Genomic DNA, 12,666 nt, shown 5'->3' on the forward strand with positions numbered 1-12,666 from the left:
CTGTCGCGTTTTTCTTGCTCATGGGGGCTTGGACCTGGATTTTTTTTCTGTAAAGCTGCTTTGTGACAATGCCTGTTGTAAAAAGTGCTATGTAAATACACTTTGACTTGATTTGACTTGACTTCCCTTTACCATATTCTTATCTATTTTGCTTTTTTTTTTTTGCTTTTTTGTATAGTATTTTGTAAAGCTGTCTGGTGATACTTTTAAAGTGCAGAAGACACTATACAAGTCTACGTAAGTTGAGTTGAGACTGATGTGTTCTCAGGGTGTAATTCTGTAAAGATAATATAATTAATATAATAACTTCACTTTTCTCTTGTGTTTATATAATTCTCTAATTTCCCTTCTTAAGGTCTTTTTGAGTCTGAGCTGCCTCTCCCAGACAAACCTCCTCCTCACTCCCACTGTGTGTAATTCTCTGAGTTTGATTAAGTCATTAGGGTTGCCTGGCTACAGTTTGTCACAAGGCCTTTGCCAGGCTGGGAGGCAGCGGACAGTGCTAACTCGATTTATATTGCTCCCTCCCATTAAGATGCTCTGAAATGAGTATTCTGAGAGAGTAATAACACTGTTTCCTGCCTATGCTGTAAGAACAAATGTGTGTCCTGTATGTGGAATGTAAACCAAAATGTGTTTTTCATTGTATAACACATAACACAGTTACATGTACAGTCATTATAAATTATACATGAAGTTATTAATACCTTTAGTTGTCCATTTATTAGCTTTCCCTGGATCAAGTCACCTGTTTTGGAGGATCTTGCGGCTTCTTTACAAATAAAAAAAAACTGCATATATGTTTCATGGAAAACCTTGCATTTTTCAGGCATTCTCATCTGTCAAATCTTTTTTTCTAGGCTGAGTTTTCAGAGGTCAACCTGGCAGCCAATGTCAATGCTGGGTGCACGGTCGACATCCAGGTTACACGAGGAGGCACCAAAGTCGTCAGGTAAATACTTCAAAAAAAAGATTTAACGCTTGTTTATAATATTCTTAAGATCATGAATATGTGCCAGCCACACAGGTCTTCACACAGGTACGCTTTAGCAGATTTTAGATTACCCCCGCTAAAATAATGCTAATCTTGCTGGTGCCCCTAGGGGACTTGTAATATTAAATTAACATCAGCAATGCATTTTATGCCATCTCTCACTTAAACATGGACATTTGACGCTTGTAACAGATGTGGCAATCAGCAGCAAATTATAATAGCCTGTACAATCCTGTTTTCTGTAAAAGGGAAATATACGACATCCAAAACAAAAAACTTTTCTTTTTCATGTTTTATTTCTTCCATTTGAAAATGCCAGCTCCCTTTTACATTATGAGACCATTTCATGATGATAATAGAAATTGTACAAAATTACTTGGAATAAGGTCCCATTACATTAACATACATTAGCATACAATTTAGATTAAGATAGTTAATATATAACCATTTAAGAGGATATGTATATACATAACCATTAAACTCTTTAAAACCATTTAGCTTGATAATAAGTGTTTTTGACAGTAAAATCACCATATATCATTGGAATAGATGCAAATTCATTGAAATACACCAAAAAGTAACAAGAATTTCTTGTTTTCAAAAAAGTAGTTTATATCTTGTGAGCTACTTGTATTCACACAGACACTGGCCTGTATTCTACACTGTGGAAAAGTTAACACTGGACACTTACATTATCCAGTTGCTGTGTATATTTTGGAGCTGAGCTCATAATTGGTTAATTTAATAAGCTAATATGGTGCTTACTGCAGAAACTCTGTTTTTCGCAGTGTTTGCTACTCTGTGACTGATTACTCATCTTTACAGGGTCATGACGCATCCTTCTTGTGCTCACTATGAGTAAAAGCCATAATCAGAAACTCGAGAAAGTGGCAAAGAGTTTGTCTTTTAGTCCTATTAAACACTAAAAAGAGCATATAAATAAATAAAAAACTGTCTAACAGTTCTTCTGCATGTATTTTCTTGTGTGAGTGTGCCATCGTAAACACTTGCATACATAGACACATATGGTGTTTTTTCTTCATACATTTTGTTATCATTTCCACTGCCAAGCGAACTGTAGCATAATGTAGTACCCATGAGGAATTTGGTCATCTTTCTTGCTCTGAACTCTTACAGATACTCGATTTCAAAATTAGTTGGGATATAAGTACCAAATACAAACATATACATGAACATGTCATACACACACAACTACCCGCTTATCCATGTATGTAAATATCAGTTTTTCAGATCGTTATCTCCATCACCTATCAGTGTCCTGTTAGTGTATTGCTGTTGTTATTGTAAGCATCACTGTAGTTGTTTCTGCACTGTTATTATGGTTATTACTGTTAAACTTAATACAAAAAAACTGCCCGTAGAAATATGAAGCTTTCCTAACAACCGCATTGCATTAAACAGAATTCACTTCATCCAAGGTAGCATTTTTTTTTCATACTGTTTCATACTGTGAGCTACAATGTTTTTTATGAAGATTTTACACAAATCTATACAGTCTGTTCTTTAAGCATTTCCTGGTCATCTTTACATAGGATGTGCACAAAGTGCGATCTACCTGAATATTTCCCAAATGCACAATGTGTTGCAGTGGTTTCTGGAAAAGACACTTTTAATCAGCCATAAGTAGGGAACCCATTATAGCCACTATTTATATCTGAAAGGATCCGTGTATTTTTGGACTGAAGACAACCTTTTAACCTAGTATAGATTGGAAAAAAAGTCTAAATCATAGGGCTCAAATGGAAGATTTTCAGACAATCCAGTGATAAAAATATCATCTTAACATTAGCTACTGACATTAGGCAATTAGAGTTGCTACATAAACTTTTCTCATGCCCCCCACTCCACGGACCATCCTAAATCACACTTGCCCAAGGATTAAGTGGCAGCTGAGTACACATTTGAAGCCACTCTAGACTCTTGAACCGTATACCCCAGTGTTCTCCACTCACTGTGCTATGTTGTAGTGCTGTTGCAGATGTTACAGTAACTAACTAAATGAAGGGTGGGCATCGGACAGTTTTGTTTTCCATCTGCTACTTTTATGAAATACAAATGTGAACCTCTATGTCTGCGCCTACAATTACTACAATTACATTATTCAGTATGAGTGGCTGAACTCACCCTATTAAACCTCAAAATTATCTTCTGGCCCATTTTTTTCCTTTCTGTTAAGACAGCAAATGCTGGGTGTTATATCATTTATGCCAACGACAGGGGTGTACCCAGGTCTGTTAATTGTTCCAGGTGCCAGTGTTTCGGACAGGTCAGGGAGAAAATGTTCAGGCCAACAATTCAGTGAAAAGTGTTATGATTTAAAGGGCTGTAAAGTGGGACAGTGTTGTATTTGTACTTGTATTTAAGGTTAAATAAGTATATTATACTTTACTGCTACAAAACACAAGTACCGTAAGTAAAAGTAAAGTGGCCTCTCCGCTGGACTCAGGACTGCGGGGCTCAGGACTCCACAGGGCGTCCACCACTCCCTCGCAGTTCTCCTTCTCTCCCTGCTGTCCTTGCGGGGTTTCGTCCTTGCTCGGGGTCCGCGCCGCCTTCCTGCTGGCTCTTGTTGCTGTCATCAGGGCCCGGGGGACAGGCGCATGGCACAATGACTTTAATAAACAGCTTCTGGGTGTGTTAACTGCTGCTGTCTTACCTTTCAGTGTTTGCCGATAAGTATGTAAGGTGTCACTAGACGGCCCTGTCAGTCTTTTAAACTTTTAAATGTATTTAGTTTATCACTGCCACAAAGATCCAGTAGCTTTTTATGTAATCCCTGTCAAACACGAAACAGCTGGACAAAGACACTATAAATAATTTCAATAAGTCAACAAAGTAATTTTTTAGTATTAACGTTTTTTAATGCGTTGTATACGGTAGGACCCATGATTTCATACAGTCAGAAAAACGAATGAGTATGAAAATAATGTTGCAAGCATAGCTATTCCTCATACACATTGTTAATCTTGCTTACCTTCATAGGCTCTGCTGAACAGATCACGGGCCGTTCCAGTTTACTACTATAGCAGAACTCTGTACAGAATGAACTGGATAATCTATGCTGTGTTCGGCCCAAATGCAGATCCATTACATCAGTAATAAACTGGTTATGTTGACTGCTGATGTCAGTGACACCAATGGGCAGGACAACGGCCTCTCAACAGGTCATGTGTTCTTTCTCAGAAAGTAGAGAGAGGCAAGAACAACTTGAATCCATGACTGTTGACATAAAAATGTAAATGGCATAATAATGTAAATATCTGGTTTCATAACGGTTTAATACTCAAAGAATTGGAGAGAGGACATTTGTTTAGATGTGGTTTACATGATTTGAGCATGAAGACAAATTTTAAATTATATGGAGTTACTTCCTGAGGTAGTGAGCTTTCTAGTGAGATTGAGCAAGCTAACATTCTAACTTGTGTCGACAACTGATGGGTTATGAAAAAAAAACAAAAGCATAAAAAGCAGAAGTTTGTATTTTAGTCTCAATGTAAGCCTCACTGTGTAACAGCAAACAGTGTATGAGATTGTTCCGGCATGGCCAGAAATTGGTGAGAAAAAGTGCAGGTGGACATGTAGAATCACATATATTGGAATATTTTAAAATGATCAGAATGCACATCCTGATTACCGATACACACTGTGTGAAGTTTCTTTCAGTGTCATTTTGAGTCTTTTAGCTTAGAGTTCCAGTACTCGGGAAACATGATTTTTTCAGCTAGTTATCAGTGACTCAATGCACTCTTCACATTGTATTGGATCCTATGAAACGCCGCTCTAGGATATTAATGTTTCATGCCTGTAGTGTTGACCTAATGAAATTTATCCCACCAAGACACAAATTTCCGCATGTGCTGCTGATTATGAGAATTGAAATTTGGCGTGTCACACACTCTGTTGCGGAGCTTGATGTATGTTCTATTTTTCTAAACCAGATTTATTCTCGTTTATTGAGTGCTGATATGGAAAGGGAGAGTGATGATTTTGACTTTGGGGTGGAATTATGCTTTAATGGGGTCACAGCACATGAAACCAACATCCCAGTTGATTTGCCAGCCCTGCAGCTCTGCCTGTTCTTCCCCCACTAGTCAGACAGAGCACAGCGCTGCTTTCATGGTCATGTGCCAGTGCACTGGGAATGCCACATCTAAACCACGCATTTGACCCTATTTCGATGTTGTTTCTATTTCTACCCTCGCTACCCTCTCTTCCCAGAGCCAGTTAAGCCAAATCACAGCCTTGGACGCTGTTTTTGCCATCACAGCAATGAGGCTTAATCAACCACAGTGAAAGGGAAGGCATTTGCGCGCTACTTCTGCCCAATCATGCTTTGTGAGTATTTAAAGGCAGTAAATCGTGGTGGTAATCACCTTAATGGGAAACACAGAGCATTGCCTGCTATTCTGGCAGTATTAACCCTTTAAAGGCAAAGCAAAAAGCAGCTATATATTTACTCTTTTCTTTTAATAATGATTTATTAAACCACTCTGGATGACTTTGTTTTTCATCTTAATGATTTAATTATACAGAAATTGTGAGAAGTGGGTGGAATGGGTGGATTTAAAGAAAACTACCAACAATAAATTGGATAGCATAGGGTTAAAGAAACTCACTCAGTTCCATTATCTGATTACAAAAGTTCCCATACATTATTGTGATTGTGGATGGCCTTGTAAGAAGTTTTTCACATCCAAAACAGAGTTTTGTTTTAGAGGTAAATTTCTAAGTAGCAGGTGAATGTTCTTAGATTGTTCTGCATGACGGAGCTAGCCTTTACCAGGTGGAGTTCACGTCAGCTTCCCCATATGAAGAGGCAGAGAGGAGTCAAAGGGAGTGAAGGGCTGTTATGCATGACAGCAGCCCCTGTCTCCCTCCACATTCCTCCCTCAGCCCGGCTCTAGATGAGGGAAGCAGATTGCAGTAGCGGCGCCCCTTATTTTTCCAACCGCTTCACATTTGCTGTTTTGTAGTTTACCTCGCCTCAGCCAGCCAGAACTGGATCCACTTCTTGATAACTTTCTGTTAGCTTTAGCAGTATTAGAGCATGATTAGTTTTACGTGGGGAGCTGTTATAATTTTAGAGACAAGAGTTGTGAATGTGATTCGGTTCAAATCTGCATGGTTTTTACAGTCCAGTAGTAATAATTCTAGAGTGACTTGGCTGAACCTGCTCATCCAGTGTGAATTGACCTGACGCTTATGGAATAAAACCTCTGCTAACAGACACGGTTGTTGGTGAGTGTGGCCCCTGACGCATAATGCTGACTTGCAAATCCAGGATATGACTGTAGAACCCTTGGTAGACCGAAGGGAGGACACAGAAAGCAGGTGTGGCACTCTAACTCTAACTTTGAACTTTTCAGCTTTTTCTCTGGCACAGCCTCAGCGTTTGAGGGGTTCTTCTCTCTCAGGTTTGCAACACCTACTGAAAAAATCAGTCTTTAGCCATCTACCAAGTGCATCAGCGATTGGTTCACTGAGACTGTCTCTTTATCCCACAGCCCAACCACGTCTCTGCTGCATCAGTGACCTTTCAGTCCAGATGAAGAAAATACTTCATCCAATATCAATCAGTCAGTCAGACTGCTTACAAATTACACTACAGAACTTCCTCTCTGACAATGAAAACAGCTTGAGTAGAGATTGAGAATTCTCTCTCTGTGGGCCTCAAACATCATGTAGGTTCCTGCTGTTTCAGACAGTACACCTTTTGTAAAATTGGAAATGAAAATCGATCGAACAAGGAGGAGATCGCTTGGAGGAGACTGCCAATTCTGTAACCTCAGCTAACAGACAGTAAAGCTAAAGTTGAGATGGAGAAGAGGGAGAGCCATGCTGCACACCCAGAGAGAGCAATGCCAGTTATTTATGCCCTCACGGACTCCTGGCCACGGATGACTATGGCATCACCAGGCATCAAACTTGCAACCTCCCGCCACTCTGTCTAGGCCTAACACTCTAGTTCTCTTCATCAAAAGAAATAATGTAATTCCATCCATCCATCGTCTAAACCGCTTATCCTTCTGGGTCGCGGTGGGGTGCTGGAGCCTATCCCAGCTGTCATTGGGCGGAAGGCAGGATACACCCTGGACAGGTCGCCAGTCCATCGCAGGGCAGACAGACAGACATACACAGTCACACACCTAGGGGCAATTTTAGCATGTCCAGTTGGCCTGACTGCATGTTTTTGGACTGTGGGAGGAAACCGGAGTACCCGGAGGAAACCCACGCAGACACGGGGAGAACATGCAAACTCCACACAGAAACGACCCTGGTCACCCAGCCGGGAATCGAACCCAGGCCATTCTTGCTGTGAGGCGACAGCGTTACCTACTGCGCCACCGTGCCGCCCATAATGTAATTCCAATGTCAACAAAAAGAAGACAAAAGCAGTAACAAGTACTATTTCCAATTCAAAATGAACAAACAATAGGGTTAGATTTAGGGTTAGAGTTACTGTTACTATGTCAGTGATGCTGTGAGAAAGTGTTGTGTTCAGAATGCATGCAACAGAGTTTGATATGAGTGTGTTCACCTCTAGGCTACAGGATAAATCGTAAATTGACCACAATCATAACATTAAAAACGAAAGGTGAATTTACTTCTTTTTTTTAATTATTAAACTCCTAATGTGCTAATATGAGCCCCAGCAGGGCTTTTGACTTCTGCGACTCTTCCACTCAGCTGACCAGCTCTGTGTGGATGCCTATAGCAGAACCCTTCCCAAAATAACCTCAGTGTTCACCACTGGGCCTCCTCACCATGACACACAACCATCATACAGTCTCCCTTTAACTTTATTTTTACTCCACACAACAGCCCAATTGTGAGAAAGCTGCAAGCTGGTCTTGCGTGCTATTCTCTAGTATTTCTCTTATCTGCATGCCCTGTATAGCAGGAATGGCTATTTAAAGAGAGTGGAAAAATCACAATGTTCTCAGTTTATTCATGCACAATGTGTTCTAGAGCACGTTTTGGACAGAAGCAGTGGCCCTCTGGGATATCTATGTCAATGTACAAAAGGTTGAATAATCTAACTGGTAGTGAATAACTGTTGGTACGGGGCATTTGGGAAACAAAGTCTGATTGTTACTCGACCTGCTCTCTGGGGCAAGGGAAAGGTTAATGATGGAGAAATTGGATAAAGCTAAAGGTAAAATGACAAAGAGGTGGTTACTGCATCAGTGACGTTTAGAGGCTTACTGATTCACTCAAATTTGCTGTTGTGTATTGAAGGTCTCTCTTTCTCTCTCTCTCTGGCCTTCTTTTCTTTATCAGTCTATGCACCTATTTGGCTAGCTATCTATGTGGTTAACCATGAGACTGACACCAAGAAGATAGAAAGAGGCAGAGAGATATCTTGTAACAGGCAGAGGAGGCTTTTGTAGTCTCTGTCAACCTCAGATCTGATTTCTGTAGTTTGACTCACATTTGTATGTACATTTTTGAGTATAATTAAGAGAATCAAACGGATAAACAAAATGTGTTGATTAAACTTGTTGATTAAATATTAGGTTGAAATAAGCTGTTTTCATTGTGTTTCAGCTTTTGTGAGTTCCAGACATTAGATGGATGATAAAAAGAAGTTCTTCATGTCTGTTGAAAGATGCCTCCATGAATGAGGAACTTGGAGGTCATTTTCAAGTCACTTGATTGACAGAATCCTGATCTTGATTTATTTAATCACTGAACTGTTGATGAAAATCTAGACAAAACATGGAAATCCAAAATAGTCTCTATTGCAGAACGAGACGCAACATTCAGCAGTTGTTGTTGTGTGGGGGGGGGGGCGTCATGGTAGATGCATACCTCCTTGCAATGTGGGTCTGCTTTTTTGCCCAAGTTTATCTTAATCAAACCCAGATGTAATACAACACTCCCAAATCCCAGTGGGCCTGCCTGGCCCTGATCCCAGAACAGTTTGTAATGAGAAGGATTAGTGGGCGTTAATTAGATAGATCGGCCGGAAAGATTAGCTCTCTGAAATACACATCAGCTCTCCTCCCCTTCACCCTCCCTTCCTCATCGCCTTCTGAATAATGGAGTCGTTCACTGTAAACACTCAGCCAAAACGGAATGTGTTAGTGCCGTGACAGATACTATCTGGACAGGTCAGTTTGAAACATTACAGCCGCTCTGGTGTTACTCTTTTGTAACATTTTGTAACCGTTAATTAGAGTTAGAGCTGCACAATATTATGGAAGAAATCATTGAAATATTTTAGGTTGCAATAAATGAAAAACAACAAAACCAAAATAAACCTGTTCTCCAATTGAGCTAGTCATCACTGTAGCAGTAGAGCAGTGGGTTAAGATGGGACATTAAGGCAGTAGTTCAATACTCTTTTCAGGACCCAACAATAAGGATAACACAGCATATTGCAGTTTCCAAGTAGTGTTAATAGGGAGTTTGTCCACCCTTTGCTGCAGTAACCTCTCTTTGCTGTAGGAACATTGCTGTGAGGATTTAATTGTATTCAGCCACAAGAGCATTAGTGAGGTCAGGTACTGATGATAGATGATTCGTTCTCGATTAAAAACGCCACTCTAACTCGTCCCAAAGGTACTGGATGAAGCTTCATCACTCCAGAGAACATAGTTCCAATGCTCCACAACCCACTGCTGGGGGGCTTTACACCACTCTAGCTATTACCTGGTATTGGACATGTTGACCTTAGGCTTATTTGCAGCTAGTTCCATTCTATTGGCAGTGCTTTTCTATGGCGATTATACAAGCTGTGAGTATGCAGGTGAACACCTGTATCAGCAATGGGTGCACCCTAAAGTAGCTAAAAACACTAATTAGAAGGGGTTTATGGGGTATTTGGACGTTCTGTAACTTCCATAATATTGAAACGTGTTAGTGAACTCTATTCCTTGGTGTGATGTGGTTAAGGACTTCATATCATACACACACATATATATAAGTTATGTATGATGTTGGATTACGAGATGCGAGATTCATCTCAGGATGCTTACAGCACACAATAAACCATTCAGCGATTGCACTTCTGCAATACCAGTGTTGTGAAGCTCAGGGTCAGCAATAATTAAAGTGAACATAAATGTCCATGTTTCGACAGGATACTTCTATTATTGTAATGTTTTTTTCTTCGCAGGTCTTTCAAGCCAGACTTTGTCCTGATTCGCCAGCACGCCTTCAGTATGACCCCAGGAGAGGACTTCAGAAGCCTTGTGATTGGGCTGCAGTATGGAGGCGTAGCTAGCATCAACTCCCTGCACTCCATCTACAATTTCTGCAGCAAACCCTGGGTTGTGAGTGATGCTTCGGTGCTACTGTCTTTTGCTACAGAAGGTTTTTTGGTTACTTACCACACTCACTAATAGACCAGGGGTGTCAAACTCGTTTTATGGGCACATTATACAGCCACACATTACATTGGGCTAAAATCAGTTTAATAGGCCAACAACACATCAGCTTCTCATAAATGTGTTCATTTTGTCATCCATCTAAAAGATACATTCTGACTGAACAAACCGATTGCAAAAATATCACCTACAAAACAGATTATACAAGCAGACTAAAGTTAGTTGGTTCAGCATTGGTTGCTGAGGATATGTCCTCTTTTACAGGATGCTTTTAGCAAACCTCTTAGAATGCAAAGGTTTGCATGTGTGCACATAAATTAATAGTTATCTTGAAACAGATTGGTTTAATCAAATACATGGGAACTACACAGTCCTGTTTATTCTCTTTTAAATTAAACTGATTTATTAAACTGTCAACAGCATGTCAGCAGCTATGTTAAGAAAGGTTTAGCTTACTTTAGAGCCAGCATAATGTTGTCTGTTTATAGTTTTGAGATTCTGCTGTGAGTTTGGTCATTCAGAGTTCATCTCAAAACATTTTCAGCTTCAGGGGTGAAATTTTAGCATAGTTTAGTTGCTAAACAGTGGATGAGTGTCCTGTCAATTCTAAAATCGGTCAATTACGGTCCACAAGGTGGTTTTAATGTAGAACATGAACTGCATCTTGTAGGCTGGTTAGGAACCACAGTTGGGCGGTTTTGTTCCACGGGCTGTATATTTGGCACCCCTGTAATAAACGATAGATGCTAGATTTAACTGTCCAAAATAGGGCTGTACGATATGGACAAACACTAGTACTGCAATTATATTGTTTCATGTTACAATTGTAAAACCTTGCAATATACTATAAACACTTTAGTGTATCATAATACACATTGATAATGTGACAAGATAGGTGTGTTAAAGATTGGCCTGCATTACTTTGACCCAAGGAATTTACTTTTGTAGGAGTGCACAAAAACCTTGATCTGTCAGAACACCCACAGAAACACTTACCTAGTACTGTGTCAAGATTGGTCAGGATGCTCACAGCTTACAGTAAAACATTTATTGGGTTACAGGGCTCATTTGAATATAGATGCAAAGATGCAAAGGCCGATATCACAATAAAATTTAACAAACCATGTATTGTGCAGCCTTTGTGCAAAGCTTTCAGTACATAAAATGTTATGCCAGGCAAATCTAACAGACCGCAGCTGAGAGAAACATTTCCCTGCCCTGCTAAAATGCCAGCAAACACAAGAACAAGAAGAGTGATGTTCTTAAGGACAGCAGCAAGCACGGATAGTTTAGGTGATGAGACCACCTGCTTACAATCTACTGAAGGCTGCTGATGCAATGGTGGTTAAACAGTCTTGGCTTCCTTTGTTTTGGGGCAAAGCCACAGACAAAACAGATCTTAGATTTAGACAAAACATGCTGGGCACTCCTGAGGGTTGGAGGACTGGAGAAGATGGGGTGGGCCCTTGTGTGGGTATGTAAGGGCTTTATTGTGAAATCTAAACTTACAACCTCACATAAACACATCAGAATTTGTTTCTTATGGTATCTAAAATGTCTTAAAATATATTTTAAACATTGAAGGTCATAAAATATCTGAAGTATATAAAAAATATGAAAAATATCAAACAGCTTTATTTAAAATTGTCTGCAGACAGTGCTGTCTATAGAGGCCGCGTTTAAAGTAGCATGGACCAAGCATTTTCAAATCAAAGGTTTTGTCCGTATATTACTGACTATTCAAACATCCAGTGACTCACCAAAGAACTTCAGAACTTCAGATTTTAGAAGATTTCTAAAATTGCAGTGTATGTCTGGCTTTAGATGGCATTCAACTACAGCTCAACAAGCAAAACAAAAGACTCTGAGAAGACATAAAATTCCATATTTGAACTGCTCGGATGCATTAGCCTCAGATGTGATTCCTAATGTCACTGTGCTACAGAGACTGTTGTTGAAAAAGACACAGATGTTTATTTTAATAGCACCTTTCATGTGTGTTTGTCATTTGTGTTTCACATAAAGACAAGATTACTTTTTAGTAAATGCAGTAAATAAGATGTTGTTAGAAGCAGGAATCAACTTCTTAGCATTGTGCAGCATGACACATGATCTAAATTTAGCTATGTTCATGATGTGGAATGTCTTACCAACATTACTGATGTGTGAAGTAACATTGCTATGACTCAGAACTGCACGTTTGTTTTTGTTTCTTTGCAGTTTTCCCATATGATCAAACTCTACCATGCCTTGGGTCCAGAGAAGTTCCCACTGAATGAGCAGACATTTTTCCCCAACCACACACAGATGGTGAGTGCC

The 12,666-nt window shown here is 39.8% G+C and overlaps 1 protein-coding gene across 1 annotated transcript in view; it reads left to right on the top strand.

Moving 5' to 3' along the window:
* syn3 (synapsin III) overlaps nt 1–12,666 on the top strand; it is a 141,223-nt gene that overhangs the window by 43,920 nt on the left and 84,637 nt on the right. The window contains exons 4-6 of the mRNA XM_036577108.1: nt 861–952; nt 10,137–10,293; nt 12,568–12,657. Coding sequence (XP_036433001.1) covers nt 861–952; nt 10,137–10,293; nt 12,568–12,657 — 339 coding nt within the window. The remainder of the gene's footprint in view (nt 1–860; nt 953–10,136; nt 10,294–12,567; nt 12,658–12,666) is intronic.

The sequence above is a fragment of the Colossoma macropomum genome, unplaced genomic scaffold (assembly GCF_904425465.1).
Source record: "Colossoma macropomum unplaced genomic scaffold, Colossoma_macropomum, whole genome shotgun sequence".
NCBI lineage: Eukaryota > Metazoa > Chordata > Actinopteri > Characiformes > Serrasalmidae > Colossoma > Colossoma macropomum.